Below are 22,944 nucleotides of genomic sequence, written 5' to 3'. Positions count from 1 at the left end.
TACTCAGAAGCAGTTTAACAAGTCAAACAGAGCACAAAGCAAAGAGATGAGAGCAGCTGCAGCAGACAACGTTAGCTGTTAACAGGTAGCTTATGGCACCTAAAGCAGACACACTTACATCCAGGGAGGGTTCAGGCATATCCTGGGCTCCCTGACCCATCTGCCCATCTGAGGAGGGGTTAAAGTTCAGATCGTTGTGGGGGTGACTGTTCTGCCCAGGATGCTGAGGCTGAGGCTGTGGCTGCGACTGGCGAGGCGGCTGCGATGACTGGCCACTGTGATGCAAGGGCTGACCTGACTGGCCACTGTGATGTAAGGGCGGGCCTGTTTGACTGCCAGGGTGGGGAGACGCATGCAAGCTCTGCTGCATGGAGTTATGGGACTGATCTGAATGGGACATCTGCAGGTGCGAGACGCAAACAGAAAGCCAGAGAGAACGATAGTGAAAAGGGAGGGAAAGGTATAGTAAAGACACAGAGAGGGAGGGAGTGTTAAAAGGGACGGGAAGCGAAATGAGTTCTAGCATGAATAATATGGAACAGGCCTTCTAAATGGAAGCTGTGATCAGCAGACATGTGCAGCTGCAACATTATACGGTGACATGAACATGTGAGCATGACTGAGCACACATGCTGGCTAGGGGCACAGGCTGCACCTTGTTCAGATAACAGATCTGTTTTCAGTATGACACACTTTGTCTGCAGATTCTTTTCCAAATAAGTTTCCAATTATGCTGCTGGGTTAATTTAGCAGCAGATAATGAAGAATCATGTGTCAGAAAAAGATGGATTTTAATTTAAGTCAGCTTACTTTTTTTTTTTTTTTTTGGTATAACGTGAGTTCTAGCAAGCAGTCTTGCAAAGCTGAATCTACTTACTGCATCATTCATGCTGTGGCTAAGGGGTTTATCCTGTGGCAAGAGACCACCAGGTCCATCTGGGGGATGGGAAAGCTGGGGGCCATGGATGAAGTCATTCATAGGAGGACCTCCTCCACCTCCTCCTCCAACTCCACCACTAGAGGGGTTCCCGTGAGGGAAGTCAAAGCTCCCTTGGCTGTGGTAACTGTTGCCTTTAGGGAGAAAAAAGGAAACACTTAATTTGACAGCAGCTAACTGCAGTTTGGGCCTTTCGGATTTTTTCAGAAAGGTGCTAATAAAAAAAAGGGAGACATCAGCAGTTCCTGATGTAAAATGCACAACAGCTCTGTAAGATGATTGTCCTGTTGTAATCCTGTTCGCTTCTCATTACCTGCTCCCGGAAAATCTCCTCCAATGCCACCAGCATGTTGACCGGGGTGAGGCGGGTAGGGGCTTGGACCTGGTCCGGGGCCAAGTCCAGGTCCAGGACCAGGGCCTAACTGAGCGATCATCTCCATCACATTAGGCATGGTCATCTGACTTGGGCTCATGGTCTTAAAGCGCTTGGCCAGTGGTCCGTCAGGGTCCTCTTTGATGTGTAGCTCAGACTTAATGGGGACAGGTCGCCAGCTACATGTAGGGTCTATAGTGACCTCTTCAAACTCTGAACTATAGGAAAAATGACAGGTTGTGTTGGTTTTGTTCAAGAAATGAAGGACTCAAACTAATAAGTCAAGTAAGCAGGATGAAAAGAAGAAACTTACTTCTGGATGGCGTTGAGGATTCCCCACATGTACTGATCCACCTCCAGACCTTCTAATAATGCGGTTTTACTGAAAAGCAAGAAACATTTATTAGTCATTCTTTAGAATAATCCCATGTTTATCTTCCCCCAAGAAGGTTTTTACTTCACTCACTTGCACACAGGACACCTCCATGTCCCTCTCTCACAGTTAAGCTGCAAGTAGGACTCCAGATCAAAGCACTGTGGACAACATCACAAACCCTTGTTAAAATATGACACATTCATCCATTACACTGATATAATATGTTCTCTTTAAAACTGAACAAACCTGCACATGTTTGCAGTCATGCCCTCGTGCTGGAAGCTGAATGCGTCGGAAGGTAATGGGACATTTCAGGGACACTTTAATGGCGGTCTGCTCCACACCGTCCTCCCCGTTCAGAGTGGTGTTGCCTGCTGACGCCGCCACGCTGCTGAAGTTCCTCTTAACTGAAGAGAGAGAGCATTTTATAGGAAACTTACTACTTTATAAACAGCTACAGGTGCTCTTCAAAACTATTTCAAAGCAATACTAGAAAGAGAAACAGGTGTGAGCTCACAGAATTAAGATATATGTGTTAACTAAACAGTGACAAAATGAGACATACTCTTGGTGATGCAGTGTTCTGCAGGAAGGAGCCTCTTCTTCAGGAGCCCCTGGAGGACGGAGCGCACAGATGGCCTGTGGACCAGCTGAAGCACAAACAGGTGGGACTGCAAAGCAACAGAGGAGCATAAAAACAAACAGAATTAGCACAGACAGCTGAACAGCATGTTCAATCTCTACAATATATCTGCTAAGTTCAATCATCTGTGTGTAAATTGTCTCAGCTGATCGTTCCACTGAATGAAACAGTGACATTTCAGCACTGCTAGCAGCAATGCACCGTCATGGCTGCGTATACTTACACAACAACAAGCAGTGACTGTGATTTGGATTGTATTTCTTCCTGGTTGGCACACATGTTTCAAGTGCAGGGGTTTGTGGGAAGTTTTGTTGTCACCCCTCTCGATGGTGAGCGGCGTGGCGTTGACGCTGACCTGGACGGAGGCAGGCCAGTTGGTGTTCATCTGCCTGTCTTCATGGTGGTAGCACTTAAACTGCAACTCAAGGTCTGACCTACAAAATGCAACCAGGAATAATTGTTTTCTTAGATGTTTTGATGAACCTTTAATATTGCAATGCAAAAATACAGTATGGTGAATATGACGATCGTACCTCCACATGAGGGTCTGGTGGACGGACGGTCGCAGGTGGAAGACGTGGTTACTCACGGCCAGGTTGTGCTCCAGGCGGAACGGTTCCAACACAACTCCATCCCTTACTGGGAACGTCAGCCGCAACTCCTCATTGGGGTTAGCTGAAGGGGGAAAAAAATATTAAATGAAGAAACCAAATGAGTATTAAAAGAGGATAAAAAAAGACAAATGCTTTACAAAAAACCACTAAAGTTGGAGTTGTCTGGTACTTACTTGGAGGGGGTGGAAGTGCTGTCATATTTGGTTTCATGTCTGGTGGAAATGGGGGCTTTACATCCTGATTTGGTGAAAGATACGGAGGAATACTACTTCCTGGGGTCATGGGAGGTGTAGGGTTTCCAGGGACTGGGGAATGGGGGTAGTTACCAGGCCTGGGAGGCTGTTAAAAGAAGTTAAAGTGCAATAATGAAAACATCTGCGGAACTTATTTAACCTACATAACATAATCAGATCTAGCACAAAAGTCTTGGCAAGTTAAAGTTACACTTAAAATTTTCCTTTGTGGATAAGTCGTGAAAAACGCACCCCATTGCCTTGGCTGTAGGAGTATCCACCTCCAGAGAAGTTGGCGTTCTGACCATTGAAAGGCTCTTGCTGTGGGGAAACAATAACTTTTTAACATATCTCTTTACATTCCCAGGCTCTTAATAATTAACTCCAAAATGTGCTTTAAGTATAAGGTATGGAAGATAGTGGAATAACTGACCTTGTAGTACTGGCCCATGGGCATCCCAGATGGGTACTGCCCTTGGCCCTGCTGCCCTGGCATCCTGTGGTTGGGGTAGTTAGGCGAAGGCAGTGGCCTGGATGTGTTTGACGCTGGATACTGCCCCTGCTGTGGCTGGAACTGGCTGTTTGGCCCATACTGCTGACCCCCATAACCTCCCTTGAGGAAGAAATTTTAAGGTTTAAGTATGAAATAAAATATAATTTCAAGGTTTCTTTAACTATTTAATCTTCTTACTGACCTCCCCAGGATATGGCCTTTTCATCCCCTGCATGGGTATGCCCTGTCGAGGCCCTCCAGGATACCCCTGCTGAGGCATCCTTTGACCGTGAGATCCAAAAGGTGTCATTCCAGGAGTTCGAGCCGGATTCATGCCCATTGGAGGTCCACTCATATTGGGGTTGTTCATGGCAGATCCCATGCTGGCTGGATTCATACCTCCAGGGGGGCCTCGTGGGCCTGATTGATTCATGAACTGGCTATTGTAGGCTGGAGCGGGGCCCATTTGGAATGATGGACACATCTGGGGGAAAACAAAACATTTAAGTGTTTAATGTGATTAATTTGAGTCTTCAGGAGGCAGCCAGAGAAAAATTCCCCATGTGTATTAGCAATGCGGTTACCTGTCCATATTGGTTCATATCTTTATTCTGCGTTTCCTGAAGAGCTGCTACTGTGGCCGTTGCTGTGGCTGTTGCCGTGGCAGCAGCCGCGGCAACAGCCGCAGCTGCAGCAGCAGCAGCTGGTGGAGTGAAGTCACTAGGAGGACGTGTGTGTGTGGTCATTCCCATTCCTCCTGGTGGAGCATTTGGGCCTCCAGTGTAACTTAAAAAGAAAAAAACAGAAGGTAAGTTTTGAACATTATGTCAAAGTTGGATTCTTTTAGTTTCTGAGTGAGAAAAGTTAATTGGCAACTATCTGATTATTTACACTTTGCCCTGTCATTGGCCAGCGCCACAGAAACATCAACAGCATAGTGGGAGAAGTCTGCCTTCAGGGCTTTCTGTCAGTGATACAGTCTAGTTGAGAAGCGTCAGAAAGCAAAGTGTGTTGTTTACATTTTGACAGTCTGACGTGGACAGAGGTCACAGCAGCTAAATGGGACAAACACAAGACTTTAACCCAGAAGAACTTGTGATTTTGTCCTGTGTAAAACCAAGAGTTAATCCTGAAAATACTACTTTAACTTTCTAACATCAATTTGATAAGTTTTAGGCAATAAAACTACTTGGAATGTTTGGGAATACATGGTGGTTTGGGTTGAAATAAACCTTCTCACATAGTTAACCACGTTAGAAAGTATTACTACCATCTGGCTGAAAACCCTGAAGGTAAACTCGTCCAATGTGGTGCAAACACTGGTGCGTGCATGACTGAACGTCACTCCATGACGCACGTCAACAGCTACATGCCTCGATGGCTGAAGGCACCAAAGTGGAATGCATATAATAATAATAATAATAAAAAAGTATGGCATAATAAAACAAAAATACAGTACTTTTCAAAAGTTGGGACACACTTTCTTATTAAATCCAATGACAAAACGTGTCCAAACATTTCACTGTTAGTCTATTTTTGTTGCTGCTCTGTTGCATTTATGCCATGCTTTGCACAGCTGAACACTGATTATAAGGGTATTACCAAATACCAGTAATGCTAATAAATGCAACCTTAAAATGAATTAAATGTTGATATCCTGTTAATAATACACAATTCAATTTTGTGATCTGATAAAAACACAAAGCTAGCTGACTTAAAAAGTTCCCTACCTCCTATTTTGTGTGCAATTCTTTTGCCAAAACAACAAAGGACACAAAAAACTAAAAAGTACAAGCATTTTTTCAAACAATTTTACATTGATGCTGCCATATTGTGATAACAAATTATTTTAGACACAGTAGTAGTAGTAGTAGTAGTAGTAGTAGTAACAGACTAACAGACTGCCATATTGACTATTCGATCCCTGCTGCAAATAATATCATTAGCTTCTCCTATCAGGATGCAAACTGCTGAATATTTTTATTTCTTACCTCCCACTGTATCCCCCAGGACCACTAGGGTAGCCAGGCCTGCCGTACATGCCTTGCTGCATGTACGACTGGTTGGAACCTCCTTTGTTTGGAAATTGTTGCTGCTGAGCGCTGAACTGGGGTGAATTAAGACCTGCCGCACTGGCAGACATGCCCGATCCCATTGGGTTGCCCCCTGGATTCATGTGGTTATTACTGTTTGCCATGGGATTACACAGCACCTGCAAATAAGGACACAGGAAGGAAAAATACACAAGTTTGTTTAATAAAACAGACTCAAGCATCACAGAGAAGGTGCTTCTCATGCTTGGACATACTTGACTCTGAGACGTATTGGTCACTCCCCACACTGTTGTAACCACAGATAATGACCCAGGGGGCTGGTTTGTGTTTTGCTGCCAAGGGACTGAGTCATAAGGAAAGGATCCATCACTGGAAAGTGGAAAAAAAATACAAATATGTTACTGTTGTTACGGGAAGTTGTGAATGACTTCTTATTAAAAAGTCTGGCAATTTATAAAGTCTGACTTTCAATCTCAATTTACATTTTGAGCTAAAATGTCTGCTAATCAGTGCACATCCCCCCCCCCCCCCCCAAATCACAAACTAAACTTAAAATTTTCTTTTTTTAGCTGTTGAAAGGTCTTTGGATATCAATAGTTATACTGCAGCTGGAATGTTTAGCACTTGATTTAGCATGCAGCCCTGTAACGTATTATAAACAAGCTAAATCCTCACGGGGAGAGGAAAGTAGCCAGTGGAGGAGGGAAGGAACTGCTGTTTTTGGAGAGCAGCTTGTTTTCACTAAGAGGTTAACTCTTGGAATGGACGACATGTTCAATATTTCCTCATAAAGGCACAACCTTTCCCCAAGATACTCAGCAGAGGCAAACAGGACTCTTGGCTAACTCCAGGATTTTCTTCGAGAGGAAGAAAAACATGAGCACAGAAAGTTCTCCAAAAACATTACTTCACTTCAACACAGTGCTTCAGCTCCACTCAAAGTGACTCTGGCTCTTCTCAAAAAAAAAAAAAAAAAAAAAAACTGTGAAAAAGCTTTAGGCTGTGTATCAGATATATATATATAAGAATATATTTACAGTAAATTAGCCAGAGTGTTTGTTGATCAGGCAGGCTGCATCTCACACATCTCACTGACCTGTGTGTGAGGCCAGGCTTCATGCTGTTCATGCTGGGCTGCATGGGAACTTTTCCCTGCGGCTCGTTCTGTCTGTTCTTCTGGTGACGCAGCAGGAGGAGACGGCCCAGCTCCTCGCACCACGATGACAGCAGGGCTGCAAGGAAAACACAATGACACACACACATACGCAGGCATGTTACTTTCCATCCTGTGTTTATGTTTCATCAAGTGCATGCTGATGTTTCTATATATAAAATGATCACGCAGACGTCAGCTGAGATTTACTGCTTTATTTGCCTGCCTAAAAAATCAATAATTCTACCCTGTCAGGAGTCTCAACAGTGCTTCACTAAATTCTGTGCTCATTTCTAAAGCCTCCAGGGGGCAGCCAAATGCAACAGAACTAACAATGATTATTTGCCTGTGTGGATTTCACAACAGTTATATACACTTATATCACAGCATAACTACCTGCAGTGTGAAATGCAGACTGAAATCAATCTGCAGCACAAGGGACCTCCCAGTTTTTCTGCTACTGAGAGGCAGAAATGGAGCGTGAGAGGCAGACAGAGACAGAGTGACTGGGGTTTCAGATACGATCAATGTAGGAAGTAAGAAACAGTGATATCTTCACTGTCCTTCACTTCCTCTGTTCAGCACCACCACTTTACTGTCAGTTATGTCTTCTCATATCTCCAGTATGCTATTCAGACTGTGCAGCCTCCTCACCCTCCTTAACTTAACAAGATCACATTTCAGTGTATATATGTATATATATATATATATATATATGTATATATATATATATATATATATATATATATATATATATATATATATATATATATATATATATATATATATGTATATATATATATATATCAAAGAAAAAAAACCAGCCAATTGCTCTAATTTTTTATTTTGGCACTCAACAGTGAGGTGTGCCCTCTATATCTGTGATATGGTATCTTGTGAATGAAAAGCTTCTTGTGAATGATTACCGTGTGATCTGAAAACTGCCTTCTAACAAAGATTATGTTAAAAAGAATAAAAGTGAAGGGAGAAGAAATGAAGACCAAAGGAGAAGACTGACAACATTTTCTTCTAAAGGGTGGAGAGAGCCAAGCCTCCTGGTTAAAGAAAAATTATTCCACCCTGCCATTACAGAGAGCTTATCTCCCCACTAAATCACCACCTCCACATAGAAGTACTGTCTCTTCAGCTGGCAACCCACCATTTAGACCCAAAGCTTGAAGCAGAAGAAATAGAGTCGCTTTGAGGGAAAAAGAACAGAAAAGGTTTCTTATCACATCAGAGTGGCAATGAACTGCTGAATCTAACAGCCTACCAAGGCCTAAAGTCATTCATAAAAGTGAGGCTCTGTTCTGGGCATTGAACAGATTTAGCAAGCTTAATAAAAATGTATATGACCTTGTTTTTACCCCACAGTCTGGAGTTAAAACACCTACAAATTTCATCACACAGCCACTACTACAGGTCCATTCCTCTCTCTTTACTCCATGTGAATGTCCTCCTAACATGCCCCCATATTCATCTCAGTAATTTCCAAACACATTTAAATACTTGACTAATGTCATCCTTCTGAAATATTCTTCATTAGGAAGTTTTGTTAATGTCATTAAAGGAGAAGATGAGGCGCTGATGCCAGGAGCGCAATCAGCCAACAAAAACAGAAGAATTTAAAGTCAAGGTCTCTGCCTAATTACACCTCTCTTTCATCTTTCCATTCATTCCCATTTCATTTATGCTAAAGCCTTAACGTTAAATCACACACTTTATAATTCCATTAACAGCCACCTGATGAAGACAAGCAAAGGTCAACTTCTTGCAGGGTTTATAGTAAAGTCTTTTTCTCTATATAATGTCTTTTTATCTGCACTTTCAAAAGCCATTTAAAAATATGCAGAGGTGATGGACAAAATCCTTTCTTTACTGTAAGTTTGATTTACATCGATATGCAGCACACTAATTCAAAATGAGAGAAGTCCCCAGTAGGCAAGATAAAGAAGATATTTACTCCAATGCATTTAGAAACTATAAAGAAATTAAAATTTAATGTCAGCAACATGAGGTGGAAGAAGGGAGAGAAAAGTTTATAGAAGATACTCAGTATACAGTGTGTCTATTCAGGAGACTAATTAGTGACAGGTGAGGGTGTCAGGACTAGGTATAAAAGAGTAGCCCCCAAAAGTTAAGCTTTTCCAAACATCAATGTGTAGTAGCTTTACCAAACTCTGTCAGAGCACTGTAGGTCAGTTAAAAAATATTTCTCAATGCAAAGTTGCAAAGTAATTTGGTCTTTAAACATGTACAGCCCATAATATTGTATAAATAAATAAATAAATATAAAATTAAGGAAGTCTGGTGAAATATCAGAGTGTAACTGCTCCAGCTGGAAGCTACTGTTAGAGATGCATGACTTCTAACAGTCAGTTCATGAACACAGAGTGTGTGACTGAACTTAATGCAGTTCAGCTTTGTCTACTAGACATATATGGAGATACTAGATATATGGAGAATTAAGAAGAGGAGAATGTGACAGCAACAACAACGAATGGTTAAGTAGCTGCAAATTTGTCATATCTACAGAAAGAGATCTTAAACCAGTTAACACTTTCCACCGCCAGATGGTAGACATGTGAATCATCAATGTGAATCTTCACCTACCAACACATTGGTAGGTGAGGGGAGGTGAGTAGAGAGTGAGGGGTCTACTCAAAGTTTATGAAGAAATCAAGTTTTAAAGACACCATACAGAGCAGATGAAGAAGCTCTCATATTCTGTGATGCAGAGTTGATTACAGAGAAAACATGCAACATATCAAAATGCTATTTCCCTGTTGATGAAGTATTTTCTCAGTTATTACACATCTCTGATTCTGCAAGGGAAAAGTTTCCTCCTGAGAATGAGGATTGGTCATCTATCGACAGTGATGCGATGATTCTTTAGAAAATCACGGTGTGTCTATCCACAATAATAACGTACCAAAAGCAGCACATGTGGGAGATGACAACTCTGAGGCTTTACCTAACTGACCTAAGGTCAGGGAGGCATAATATGAATATTGAGAAGAGTTTCTGAACGTGGTCGGGGCAGCATGGATGGAAAATGTAGGGCTGAAAAATTTGTGGAAGCAGTATAGGTGGTGGATTTGACAAATAAGGGAAATGTATCATAGGGAAAAAACAAACGAAACAAAAAAACCTCTGGCCTCTGAGAAGTCCAAAGATGTTCAAATGAAAGTGCTGCAGGCGCTAAAGAGTGATGTACTTTCAGACACAAAGCTGGGTGCAGCTGTAGGTAGTCACATACACAATTCATTCATTGTAAATGAAATGAAAAAAGATACTAGTACAAGAAGAAAAATAGAAAAAAAGTCATATAAAAATGTTATGTGGATATGTGCTTTTTTTGGCCCAACTTGTAAAGAAGACAACTGGGAATAGTCCCAAAATTCCTGATTAGCCACTCTAGCTTTGAACATGCCAAACAACTTTTTTTTTACTGTGTTGTTCATATCAGACTGAATGTTAAAAAATAGGCATATAATTTTTTTCTCTAAATACAATGCAGTTGGTGAGTGAACAACTAAAGGTCCAAACAAATGAACAAATAAAAAAATTAAGTTTTGCTGCATTTCCAAAAAAGACTCAGAGGGATGAACTCAGAGCTGCATGTGCTACATGAAGCAAACTGAACATCCAACCCAAAATGCTGGATATAAGAGGCAGATTTGCAGAGAATTGCTGCTATTTGAAAACGTGTTGACAGTTTCCAGGTGGGTAAGAGAACAGCATGCAACACAAGGCTTATCAAGAGCACTTAACTGAGCTGCCTGAAGGTATTTCCTTCAGTACTGAGTGGTTGTACCTGCTGCACGATTAACAATAACATTTTATTGTGAAAGAAGCGTTTCTTCTTGTAAGGACTTGAACAAGGAAGTCAGCTGGCATTTACACAGCTTTGGTGTGTTTCTAAATATGAAATTACACCGTTCATATAATTGTGCATTTCCCTGTCTTTGAGAGCAGCTGCTCCTGAGCACATGGAAATCCAATGAAAGTTTAGAGTTTATTTGGGGTAATCACAAAATTCATACCTAAAACCAGCAATCAGAGGCATCAAAATGCATTTTTGACCTCATAAGATGTTGAAGGTATCTAAGGACCCACACTGAATCAGACAAATCTTTTAAATGCCTAAACTATAAACACAGTTATTGCTCTAAATGACAGACTGCAGTGACATACAAGCCTCTGCAGCTCATCTAAAAGCTACTGTACAGCTTTGTACAGTACTGTAGCTTGAAACATATCTTTAACAACTTGTCTGCTCTTCCATCGTGCTCTGCAGGGACAGCAGGACATAAGCTGATATTCTCAGGGAGCTCTCCTGAATCCCTCCCCAACAAGCTCCATTTCTTAGAAGCTGGGGCTTTTAATTGAGTAATGCCCAGTAATGACATGTGGGACATATGGGTCCTCCACGCTCAAGCTGTATTTAATGCTGTGTGGCTGACTGATAGCAGGAGCTCTGGCTCATTCTCACCTCGCTTCAGCCCTCTGGGAGCAACAGAGAAAGAGAATGATCCCTGGTAACAGGTTGCTAGGCCCATTAACTAATGACAGAGCGTTAGTGAACATCCTTTTTACATGGAAACTCAAATGCTAATTACTATGAACTCTGATAGTGCTGTGTGTGCAAGCATCTGTGTGCGTCTGTGTGTGGTAAAAGCCTTCTGCTACAGAGCATATAATTTGCCAGAGAAATCATGACAGCCTGTGAATATTTGAAATGTTTTACCCTCGCATAAATCAGTTAGTGACGTCTTAGTGATCCCACATTGTTAATGAACACTTCAAACATTTTAAATGTGAAGTCTGTGATCTACCACACATAAACTGAAACACACTGGGAATATGAGGTACTTTAGCGAGGATCCAGGTGAGTGTTAGCGTGTTGGATCATTTTCAGGTGTAAATGACTGCAGAACCTGTTCTGGCTACACAGATTGACTTTTAGAGAGAACATATTAAAAGAACCAGTGTACATAAAATCCCAGAAATAAAGCTGAAAAGGGTGCAATACTGCAACATATTTGTTGTTCATTACATTTGTGTTAAAACAAGCACATCTCAAATATAATATAATTTTGGGATGAAACAGCAATGTCAGTTTATTTTCATGGCTTGGATGGCCGTCCTACGAGACATAAACACAAATGAAGTCTTATTACAGTGACTAAATGTGATAGAAAATCAGTTTAATATGGTCAAGTATGTAAGCATAAACAGGCATATTTAATAGCGTGCTATTATTAAAAGTAGAAACTAAGTACTGTGATTGAATTCACGGAATCTTTTGCATCGCAAAGATGCCGCTTGTGTTATATTTGGTCTCCCTTCACTATTGTTGGCATCCTAACTGAGCAACCAGATCATTTCAATACAGGAGGCTACAGCAGAATACAGAGACTAGAACAGCAAGCATGACAGAGTAAGTGTATTTTCAAAAGTAGACACAAACATGTAAAAATCAAATGCAAGAGTAAAGTTGCAGCCAGGCAACAGTTGAACAAGATAATGTGAGTTTCAATTCTAACTACAACCATCAAAACAGCTAATGAGCAGTTTTCATGAAATCTTTGGACTGCAATTCTTTCTGGGATGGTTTTCTATTGGAAATAATTACACTGAAAGAAAAGTGCTCCTGTTTCCTCTTAATAATGCATTTACAACACCATGACACTGATAAGTCATTAGCTAAATTTCACTAATATGGTATCTCTTGAGCTGAATCCAAAATAAACTGCTGTAAAGCAGGTGTTACTTGTGATTGTTGCAACAACAAATAGCAGCAATGAATAGTGCTGAAGAGGTTTTGTTAAAACAGAGTGACGATAAAAGCGCTTTCTTATTACTATGTATAACTGCTCTGCTCCTTTAGCTTTGATGTTGACAGCGAGAAATTTAAGCATGAACTTGGAGAATCAGTTGTATCCAAAAGTAGACTGCTTTGCAGAAATAAATCCCAAACAAAGGTTTGCACAAACTGTGGCGGCTTTAATCAGTGTAATCTTCAGATGCAACACGCATCTCCGCCCTCATATAGAACATTTTCACCTCAAGTCTAACTATATGTCTCTGTTCACACAAGATTTAGATCCATTTGACTGACATGTAATACCGTGCAAGTAGTAGTTTTGTTCTCAACAACACAAGCAAAGAAGAAACTACTACATGAAAATGACACTTTCTGAGTATGAACACTGCAACACTAGACAAAGAAGCCTTCTGAGACAATGTGTGGGATGAAAAAGAAAAAAAAAAACAAGCAATTTATAATAGAAATTATATGCAAGGGTCTGTAGAACACTGGCAGGTAGGTCTGCACTGTGTGGGCAAAAAATATTATGCAAAGTACGAGTATGGAAGGGATATAAAATCCTTTTGAAAAAAAAAAAAAAAAGAAAAAAAAAAGAAGACATGCTTTTTGCCAAAGTGTAATGGAAGCCATTTAAGCAGTCAATGATATCCCCCTTCCTGCCCCCTCTCTGTTAAGCCAACTTCTTCTAAGAGAAGAGCATATCAAATGGGCTTTAGTCTCAACAGCTCGGAGGCAGAACATTTCAAACATGCCCCGCAGAGAGAAAGCTCTGTCAGAAATCACACTCAACCATAACCAGTTCATACCAATCAAAATATTCCAAATCTGAAACTCTCACTTAAAATGTGCGATTTTTTATTGGATTATTTTTCTATGTTGGTTATGTTCTTTTGCACTGGAGAAAACAGTGCTGTTTTCACATCTGGCGGATTTGACAGATTTCCATCCACAACTTCAGGCAGAACACCAGGAGGGACATGGGGTGGGGTGGGGGTGGGGGGGTCGGATGGAAAGATGCTAGACGGAGGACTGGTGGAGATGGAGGGAGTGGGCAGATCCCATCCTCCCTGGGATGTGTGTGGGTCACAAGCAAGCGAGATGCTGCAGCCCAGAAAGGAGGGTAGCTCTACCTGAGTCACTCTGACATCTCCTGCAGGTGCTGGTTTCTGTGGGGTTCAAATTACACATTTTTAAATGGGGTAGAGGTAGAAGAATTAGCACAAACACCAAACATATGCAGTATGATAGCTAGACCTAATCAAAGGTGCACAATGGTGGAGGTCAAGTGGGAAAAGTGGAGGCCTCAGAAACAACCAATTCAGTTTTTTTTTTGTTTTTTTTTTTGTTTTGTTTTGTTACTGTTTTGTAAGAATTTTGTATTTTGTACTAGCCATTGAAAGAGAATCAAGACTACTGCAAAGATAAACATCTGGTAAAGCATTTAAAGCTTTTTTAATGTGCTATGACAGAAAGAGTCTGAAAATGACTAGGGTAAAAAGCCTGTCGTTTTTAATATTTGTTGTGCATTAACAAGAAGATTTGCCAAGAAAAAAAAAGAAAAAAAAAGTTTCATGAAGTTAATTAGGATTTGAAAGTTCTTTTGGATTGCAAAAAAATGCACCTTCAATGAAATTACTTTCCATTTAATCAGATAATTGTTCAGTTTAAGACAGACTAATTTAATTTTGAATGGGTTCAAAATGAAAAAAAAAAAAAAACAGCCTTCAATATGGTGAAAATTCCTTTTAAAATTAGTAAATGATCAAAAAAATTGATTTAATAATTGTGTTTCCAAAAGTTAAACCTGTTGTGTATTAATTACATCAGTTAATACTGTGGGTTGTTGCCCTGACCTATGGTATGACGTACATGAGGTGGGTGTGAAATTCAGGTTACTGGTCCATCTGTGTCAGAAACCCTGTGATTCAACACGCTGTCATTCTAGTCCCAACCTTTCACATCTGTATCACAACTGACAAGTCAATTACAATGATCCCACATGATCACACACTCACTATCCACATTTTAAAAAATAGAGCAAATAAAACCCATGTAAATACAAAAAGCACACAGGTATGAGGACACATGCAAAAACAAGGGGAAAAAACAAGTAAATATAGAAACTGAAATCTGCGTTAATGAGTAAACAGTCTGTGTCTGGGTGTTGTGAAGATGAGTTAATACAGAAGATCAGAGAACAGCAAGCTGTGAATGAACTGCTCTTATCAGCCACGTGCAGCTCCCCACCACTGGAGGGGAACTAGTAAATATCACATGCTTCATTATAACCAGACAGCTACTTGTCTCAACTTCCACATTACATCTTTCATCTCATTCTGCTGAGCCTTCAATGAAACCATTAGGCTAAAAAAAGACAGTAAAGAGCTTTTGAGATTTTTCTGCATACTTTTTAAAAAAAAAATACAGGCAATGATTTAGAGTTGTCAAAACATCCAGTTGTGGCTGTTTTACATGCAGATTTGTTTAAATACCTTCACTGAAGCTGTGTGTCGATAAGCGATAAGAGCTGAGGTGCTTCCTGAAACACGTCCTGCAGTCCTGCCTTACAGCCTGAGGCTCTGAGAGCCCCACCCTCACTCTTATCAATACTTGCCATCAGTTTGCCCAACTATAAATTCTTTCCTCCATTGTCAAACAAGAAATCTAAAGCAACTTCACTCAGCCACTCGCTTTATGTGGAAGAATGGTGGACAGAGGTCAGGCATGGCAATGAGTCACAGAGAAAGCAGACAAACTGCAAAAATATACGTAGGCTGCCACACACGCACACACACAATTCAGTCAAATGTCACCAAGGAGTTGCTAAACAGTCTGATGGGAAGTACTCAGTGAGCAGTGGTAAGAGGCTGTCAGGATGTGTGCAGTGTGTGAAAGAGGCAAGGCACTGGAGAGAAAGGAGGAAGGCTGAAGGAGTTTCTGTGAGGTTGAGGATGCAGATGGTTTCTGTGGTTTACACCCTGTGCAGGCTAACAGGAAGTGCTGCAGCTCCACGACAGCTAGCTGGAAGTCATATTGTGTTTTCACATTCTCTACATAGACCAGCTGAAAACTGTGGTTCTGTTTGCAGGAGCCATTTGCTAATTAACTTGTCAGTTTTAAGGTTAGATTAAACACTGATTGAACAGCCTGCAGCATGGTTGTGGTTTTTATAGCCTCACTGCCCTTTTCTCATTCAAATTGTTTCCCTTTATGAGACCCACATCTGACAACAGGAGGTACATTAAACACTTCTTAACGTTACTGCAAGGCTTAAACAGAAAGCTGGGCTGTCTATGCACTCATCTAACTGCATTGTCCTTCTGTGACTACACTTCTCTCTTCCTCTCCTTTATTTTCTCCTAATAAGTGGACAAGCAAGACAGGCTCAGGCTCCAAGCACTGGCCAGCTACTTAAAAAACAGAATCCACAGTGTGAAAGTGGGTCATCTCCTGACAGAAAAACACACAGTAACACTTGCACTCTGAACACCAACATAGTTACGAGCTCTTTCAAGTACCATAAACTGCAAGAAATGATAGATTTATAGAACACATCATTGTGGAATGATTGCAAGTTGTTTGTGTCACATTTAAACTAAATCCAAACAAAACACTAACAAGAACTTCAACTTTAAATGAGGAGGAAAAGAAGCAAAAAACTGTGAAGCTTGCAAAGAGAAAAAAGCCCAATCAGGATAACCTTCTAACAGAGCAGCAGGTAGATCAACCTGTGGTCAGCTGATCTGCACTGATCCTGTCTTGGGTGAGCAGCCAGTACTTTAGATCAAAGTCACACCACACACAATCTCATAGAATTTATGGCTGCAGAGTGTCACAGACAAAACAATGACAATGCACAGTTTGAAAAAAAGTACTTCTGCATTTTGGCCAGTGAAGAGAAACCCATCTGCTGTAGTTCTGCTTCATTTACTGCCTATTCTAATTGCACTGCCTTAGACCTAAATCTGTTGCTCTTTGGCTACCCCTGATCCTGCCCCATGTGTGAAAACACACTCAAATAACACAGTTTTCTCCAAAGACACACACGTGGACAGCAGTCATGTACAAACACACTCCACTGCACTTACCCAGAGCCAAGCAAAATCCCTGCACATCTCATCTCATTCCCTTCATCGTGCAAAGAAAAGACTCGAGTGTCACAAATGCTCCTGTTTCTACAGAGGCCAGTGGCAACTCTCAAAGCTTTTGCTGCTTCCGAGCCTCCTGCCAGCACCTTATCACTCTCACTCCCTGCACATATCCCTTACTCTGCACACTCTTTCTTTCTGTCTTTCTTACTTCCGCTCTCCTCTTCTTCTTTCTCCTCCCTTGCCTCTCTGATCTGTGTCTTTCCCTTGTCCGGCGTGTGCACAATGCACATCAATTATTCAGAGGCAGTCTCCCTGTTTCTTCAGCTTATCCAATCAGAGTGAGGCTCTGCACTAATGGGCTCCTGCTGTACCTGCTACCGACTCCAGCAGGAGGAGGAGGTGGGGGGTGGGGGGGTGGAGAGATGGAAGGAGAGTGGGAGGAATAGGCAGAGGGTGCAGTCGAGACAGCAGAAGAGGAGGGGGAATGAGAGGGAGAGATGAAGACAGCTAGCCGAAGCAGACAAACAAGAGAAGAGATTGAGAAGGCAAGATATTCTAGTGCTTCTCACCTTTGCTGTAATTGATGTGTTCAGTCTAGCTCCATTTCCCTGTTTCTCTAAGCTGTTATACAGTGCAGAGGAAAGCATGTGTGACATGCAACCCTGTGAGAAGGGCAAAGATAACCAGAATATAAAACAAAACAAAACAAAAAACCCTGCCAGCTCAGTTTGCAAACTTGCATAAATGGGTGGAGCTTAACATGCTACAAAGGCTGACTGGAAGCCAATGCATGAAGAGAGGAAGTGGGAAAGGAAGATCAGTCTATTCAAAGATAGACAAGTAGTACGTTATTCGGCTTAACAGAGAGGGGATTCCTGCCAGTAGGACAATATAATCTGATAACATCCTCCTTGTCTTCATCAGAGACCACTTTGTAAATCTAACTAGCAGGACACGTCAGAGACGAACAGAACATCCGCGAGCAACAGAATCAAAGGAGGGTGAATCTGAGTTCATCTTCCCTTCACCTAGTCCTAACACAACTCAACATGACAACGCAGCCCAGATGTCACCTAAATGTTGATATGTAACGTGTAACGTGCAGCCTGAGAGAGGGAAGTCCCACTGGCCTCGTGACAGCAGAGGGAATTTTTCTTTTTTTGCTGCATCTGTGCAACACACTCCATCATCACGAGTTTCAACAAAATATCCCAATTACAATAGAACACAAGAGAGGCTTTCATGGAAATATAACTTGTGAGTCCTGAAATGTTGGTGCCAGATCAGTCAACCCAGAACAAAAAGAGGATTTAAATGATTTGCTCATTCGGTTTTGACAAGAACAAAGTCTTCTGTGTTTTGAGTACGACTGCCATGCTGGCTAAGTTGGGATTTCACCAAAATGAATTTTCTCACAGTTGTGTAGATCAAACTAATTAAGCAGCGAGTGACAGAGAGGACCCAGTCAGCTGGAGGCAGTGGATGCAGCCATATATGAGTACTTTTCCCTCATGAGATTTACTTCAATAAACTTCATAGTAAAGTTCTGAATGTAGATGTGGGGTTGCAAAGGGGTTTCATCATCTAAAGCACACTGCTGAAGAGAGTCAGAGGAGAGGACCGGCTGCTAAAAATAAACTGTTTCCTGTTAATAATTCAGTGCAATGCTCTTACTCAGCAGTAATTAAATATAAAAGTCTGTAAGGTTGATTGGGTCGGTAACAAAGGATGCCTACACTTTCCTCCAGCTCAACACACACAGCTCAAAGATGGAAAGAAAGGCTGGGCTAGAAAATCAATCGAGTGAAAGTAAATTAAAGCAGATAAGTATTAGACTGTTGTCAGCTAAAACGAGAAGCACTCACACTGCTCAAGGAGTTGACACAGAATCTAATGGGAGTGTTTATTCTGAGTTCTTCATTCTCAAGCTTTACTTGCCGAATTATGGGAGTAATGTGCTTGTGAGTTGTGTTTTGTGTACATCGAGTGTTGATCAAAGGACACGGGGTGAGTTACAACCACACCCTGGAAGTTATCTGTCACTGTTGACACAGTGGCTGTTTTTCCTGATGTGAAACAGCAGGATCACCTTGTGAGCGCACTCTGTTGACTGACTGAGTGCTGACAGTTCTGCCAGCAAATTTCCTTTTAATGTCACATGTGAGTGTGAGTGGGAGGGACGCAACCAAGCACCCAGAACAGAGCTTTGTTCTTTTTCTCTTTTGCACTCATTCTTAATCAACTGAGGTAGGGATACGCAGGAAACATCAAAGCTAGATCAGCTGTGTAGATACAGGTACCTCAAAAGAAATTATTCTCTACTATATTTTAAGTGTCTGTGTGATACCAAAAATAACCAAATTATTATTTCCTCGAGCAAGACAGGGGAACAACAAGCAGCAACCTGTGTCTAACTTAACAATAAGATGATTAAATAAATAGTTATCATTCCAAGGAGCTAACTTGAGTCTGGAGCAGGTCTAGTCATGTAGGAAACATAACACATTTAAGATTAAAGTCAAACATAAGAACCAGAGAAACTGGCTAAATAAAGTTTGCATAAAAACCAGATTGCATGCCATAATGACCATTCTTAAGGTTTACTGGTGGGGTTTTAGCTTTGTAAAGACAACTGTCTTTAGCTTGATAACAGACTGGCAGATTCACTGAGGATGGAAACAGCAAAACCCTGGACAGATTATGTGGATAATCTGATTTGTTGTCTGCTGAACTTCACAGTAGCCCAACAACTCAGCCTGTTGCTGTTGTGTGTATTTGTAGGGCAGCTGTACACCTAACATCTGATAAACCTCTAATGAGTTGGAAATCTGCTGGTAGCAGACTACAGGTTATTAGGAGAAAAACATAAACAAGGATTTAGAAATGGGCTTATTTTACCATCTAAAGACCAAGCAGTGCAGCTGTGACTACACATCAGCTAAAACTCTGGTGTCAGTCTTTTAAAGGCTGAAAACATTTACCAATGCAGGTACTACTATGTAAACAACGTGCAAAGGACGTGTTTTCTCTGCTCCAAGAGTTAACAGTGCTAATGCTACATTGCCTAACAGCAGATAAGTCTCTCTACTGGCTGATTCCAGATTAGAGCAACACAATAATCCCCCCAGGCTTCACTGCAGGGTCACAATCTCCAGACAGCTCATCAGCAGTAGCCTGCTGTTGCTGAAAATCTCTCCACTGTATTCGACAGGTCTCCCAGGGCAGCAGTTTCTTCTTTAGTGGGATGCTCACAACCATGCTTTTATTGTGAGCTTATGGGTTCAGATGATGATAAACAAGACTTCCCATCAAAAATCAGAATTTATTTAGTTTTTCATTTCCAAAAGGTTCTTTAAATTTGCAAGCTGTAGGAAGAAACACTCACAATTGTTTTTATCAATTTCCTATTTGATTGACAGTTTGAAAGATCATGTCATTGTTATTAATCTGCACTCTTTGTCTGCTTTCTTTTGCAGACAACATCCCAGACCTCTTGGCCCTGGTCTGGGCTCTCAGGTATCAGATCTGCAGATTTCTGTCGTCATGCAGACTGTCACGTTTTACTGACGCTGCAAAATTGCTAAATATTTCTTTGTATCTTTATTTATGCATCTCAGTGTGTATATGGATGAGCATCATGTCTCTTCTGTCACAATCAAGCTCCTTAATTCTTGTCTGTTTCTTAGACAGTTGCCCTTGTGAGAGATCCACCCAAAGATCTACCCTGACTCACATGTGCCTCCCACCCAGACAGCCTGCCTGCCTGCCTCGTCTGATGACTGGCTGCATCATATCTCCTATCCCTCCCCTAACCCCACATAATTGCACTATAGGTCTCATTTGTCCACTGTGCATAAAAAGGTCCTCCTGAAAGTCAGTGTTGCTTTCTATTAGATCCCAGAACCATCAGCAGGCCTTAAGCTGATTCTGACTGTGAGTCGGGCCCAGCCAGCCTGTCCGAGCCATGCCTGGACTGCAATCACATTACCCAACACAGGAACACAGACACAGAGAGAAATACAGCAATCAATATTGTATACTGACGTCTGTCTGACCACTTAGCATCCTCCCAACAAGATGCTTCCCGCCACAACTGAAATAGGATATTTGGCTTAAGTAAATGTTATTATCATTGACCATGTGAAAAAAAAGAAAGAAAAAAGACAAACTGACACTGTACACTGCACTCTGGTTTTTGAATATTCTGTTGCAACACACTGCTGTGTGCAACACTCACTAACACTGCTTCACCTTGTCAGAAAAAAAATAATAAATCACAAATATTTGACTCAGTTCTCCCATATATGTAACTGCTAAGAAAAGGTTTGTCTGCGTTCTGACTGGGTGGCAACAGCTTTGTCAGGGCTGTCAGGCAGAGTGAGCGGTCCAGAACACATCAGTGACACCTCTCCAGCCATCCATCTCCTTCTTTCCCTCACTCCTCCCTCCCACCTCTGCACATTTCACTTTGACAAATGCACACAAACAGGCCGCTCCTGCAGGACTGTGGGAGGGGGAGGGGAGGTATGGATCAGGGGAAATTGGATTTGATAGATAAATGTCTGAGGATAGCATTACTGCTTTCTCTCCCCTGCTTCATGTGTGTGTGCATGCAGGCTGTGCATACAAGTGTGGGTTTGTGCAGAAAGACCATTGAGTAGACAGTTTTTCTGAAACTACCACTCAGACAGCTCATCTCAATAGCACATTAATGTTTAATGGGACCTAAAAATATCTTGACATTATAAGGGTCTATGGGCGTTTGTAAGATGCAGTAGTTATCAATCGTTTAATATGTAACAAACTCAGATTTATGGTGACTTTAACGTACATGTTTATTTGATCTAAAGTGTTGAATGGAACAACATAATTAAGAAGCTACACTCGGTTGGTGTAATTAAGTAAATAGTGACTTCAAACTGTGGTTTAATCAGTGAGATTTGGTATAACTGCCTTACAAGCCAGCAGCAGTAAATGGCATGATGGATGAGCATGCATCTGTTTGCATTTTGTGAAAGTAAAAGGTCTTACCAGCAGACTTAGGAGTGAATTTGTCCCGGTTGGCAGCACACACTGCAAGCAACCTGTAGCCCAGGTCCAAGTCAAACCCCTGCTGAGCAGCTACACGACTCACCACCTGCACAAAGAGCAATGGATCATTTAGCAGCTGTCTTTATAAGGTGAAATGCTTAATAAAAAACTTCTATGTCTTTCATGAGTAATGATTGCTGGTTAAGGCTTGTCCTTTAAATTTTTCTTATATAAATATGTATATAATTTTGAGGCCCTACTAACATTAAACTTCATTTCTCCCTCAAGAGACACGCATACTGTGAACACACAAGCACAGACACAGTGAGATTTATGTGGAGTCTGGAGTCTGGACTGCACCAGTGATCCACGGTTAGGACGAGCCTGATGACTATAACCTCCTCCAGGAGAGGGGACAGAGCCAAACCACAGTCGCCCTGCAGAACTTCACTGCAGGAGTGTCTTAAAGTTTATCCTGAAATAAGACCAACATGGCCCCACAAATTAAACAGAGTGTCACATGGTGAAAAAGTTGTAAGTTCAAAAACACCCAAACAGAACAGTAAAATGTGGAAATAACAAGCACTGGGATGTGTTATGATATTGAAAATGACAGCTAATGTCTAGCTAAACAGATCAGCATAATGGTAAGCATCTATCTAAGTGGGCAAAGGTTAAATGATTAAAAAAATGGTTGAATGTTTATGAGAAATAAAGCAGGACCCTTCCAGACTAATACAATATTCCTGGGGATGCTGCAGGATGTTAAACTGGACTCAGGAGACAGGCGTAAATCATTATTAGAAGGGAGCCCATTTACTTTCATATGCTCCCTTTGATCTCAAGACACACATTAGTATTAACCAGATCAGCTGATGTGCCAGTAAAGACCGTCTGTCACATAAAATGTGGTTGCTTGAGTACTGAAAAATTAAATTAAAAAAAGAGAAATGTGGAAATTATGTCAATAATATGGTTTATTGTATCGTTTTAATCAAGTGGTGATAACACATAATTCTAAACTTCCGTCGAGGCCCTATTACGTTTATCTGACGCTGTTTAGGAAGCACCAGGATGTCAACATAATTTATTCAATCAAACCATAATATGCAA

At 41.3% G+C, this 22,944-nt stretch overlaps 1 protein-coding gene across 4 annotated transcripts in view; it reads right to left on the bottom strand.

Annotated features, from left to right (window-relative positions):
- The window catches only part of zmiz1a (zinc finger, MIZ-type containing 1a), a 97,933-nt gene that overhangs the window by 1,788 nt on the left and 73,201 nt on the right, over nt 1-22,944 (bottom strand). Inside the window, exons 5-23 of one of the 4 annotated variants that reach the window (XM_042010158.1) lie at nt 21,832-21,937; nt 13,840-13,875; nt 6,820-6,955; nt 5,978-6,092; nt 5,661-5,881; nt 4,254-4,455; nt 3,872-4,153; nt 3,610-3,789; nt 3,429-3,497; nt 3,117-3,282; nt 2,863-3,004; nt 2,553-2,763; nt 2,252-2,357; nt 1,933-2,093; nt 1,777-1,844; nt 1,624-1,692; nt 1,251-1,528; nt 878-1,071; nt 119-400 (exon numbers count right to left, since the gene is read on the bottom strand). In XM_042010158.1, the coding sequence (XP_041866092.1) occupies nt 119-400; nt 878-1,071; nt 1,251-1,528; nt 1,624-1,692; nt 1,777-1,844; nt 1,933-2,093; nt 2,252-2,357; nt 2,553-2,763; nt 2,863-3,004; nt 3,117-3,282; nt 3,429-3,497; nt 3,610-3,789; nt 3,872-4,153; nt 4,254-4,455; nt 5,661-5,881; nt 5,978-6,092; nt 6,820-6,955; nt 13,840-13,875; nt 21,832-21,937 (3,024 nt within the window). Of the gene's footprint in view, nt 1-118; nt 401-877; nt 1,072-1,250; nt 1,529-1,623; nt 1,693-1,776; nt 1,845-1,932; nt 2,094-2,251; nt 2,358-2,552; nt 2,764-2,862; nt 3,005-3,116; nt 3,283-3,428; nt 3,498-3,609; nt 3,790-3,871; nt 4,154-4,253; nt 4,456-5,660; nt 5,882-5,977; nt 6,093-6,819; nt 6,956-13,839; nt 13,876-16,797; nt 17,051-21,831; nt 21,938-22,944 lie in introns of those variants that run through there. The other 3 variants (XM_042010160.1, XM_042010159.1, XM_042010161.1) reach the window with 3 other exon arrangements.

This window comes from Melanotaenia boesemani, chromosome 16 (assembly GCF_017639745.1).
Source record: "Melanotaenia boesemani isolate fMelBoe1 chromosome 16, fMelBoe1.pri, whole genome shotgun sequence".
In the NCBI taxonomy this organism is placed as follows: domain Eukaryota; kingdom Metazoa; phylum Chordata; class Actinopteri; order Atheriniformes; family Melanotaeniidae; genus Melanotaenia; species Melanotaenia boesemani.
This window is presented reverse-complemented; position numbering and strand designations above follow the sequence as displayed.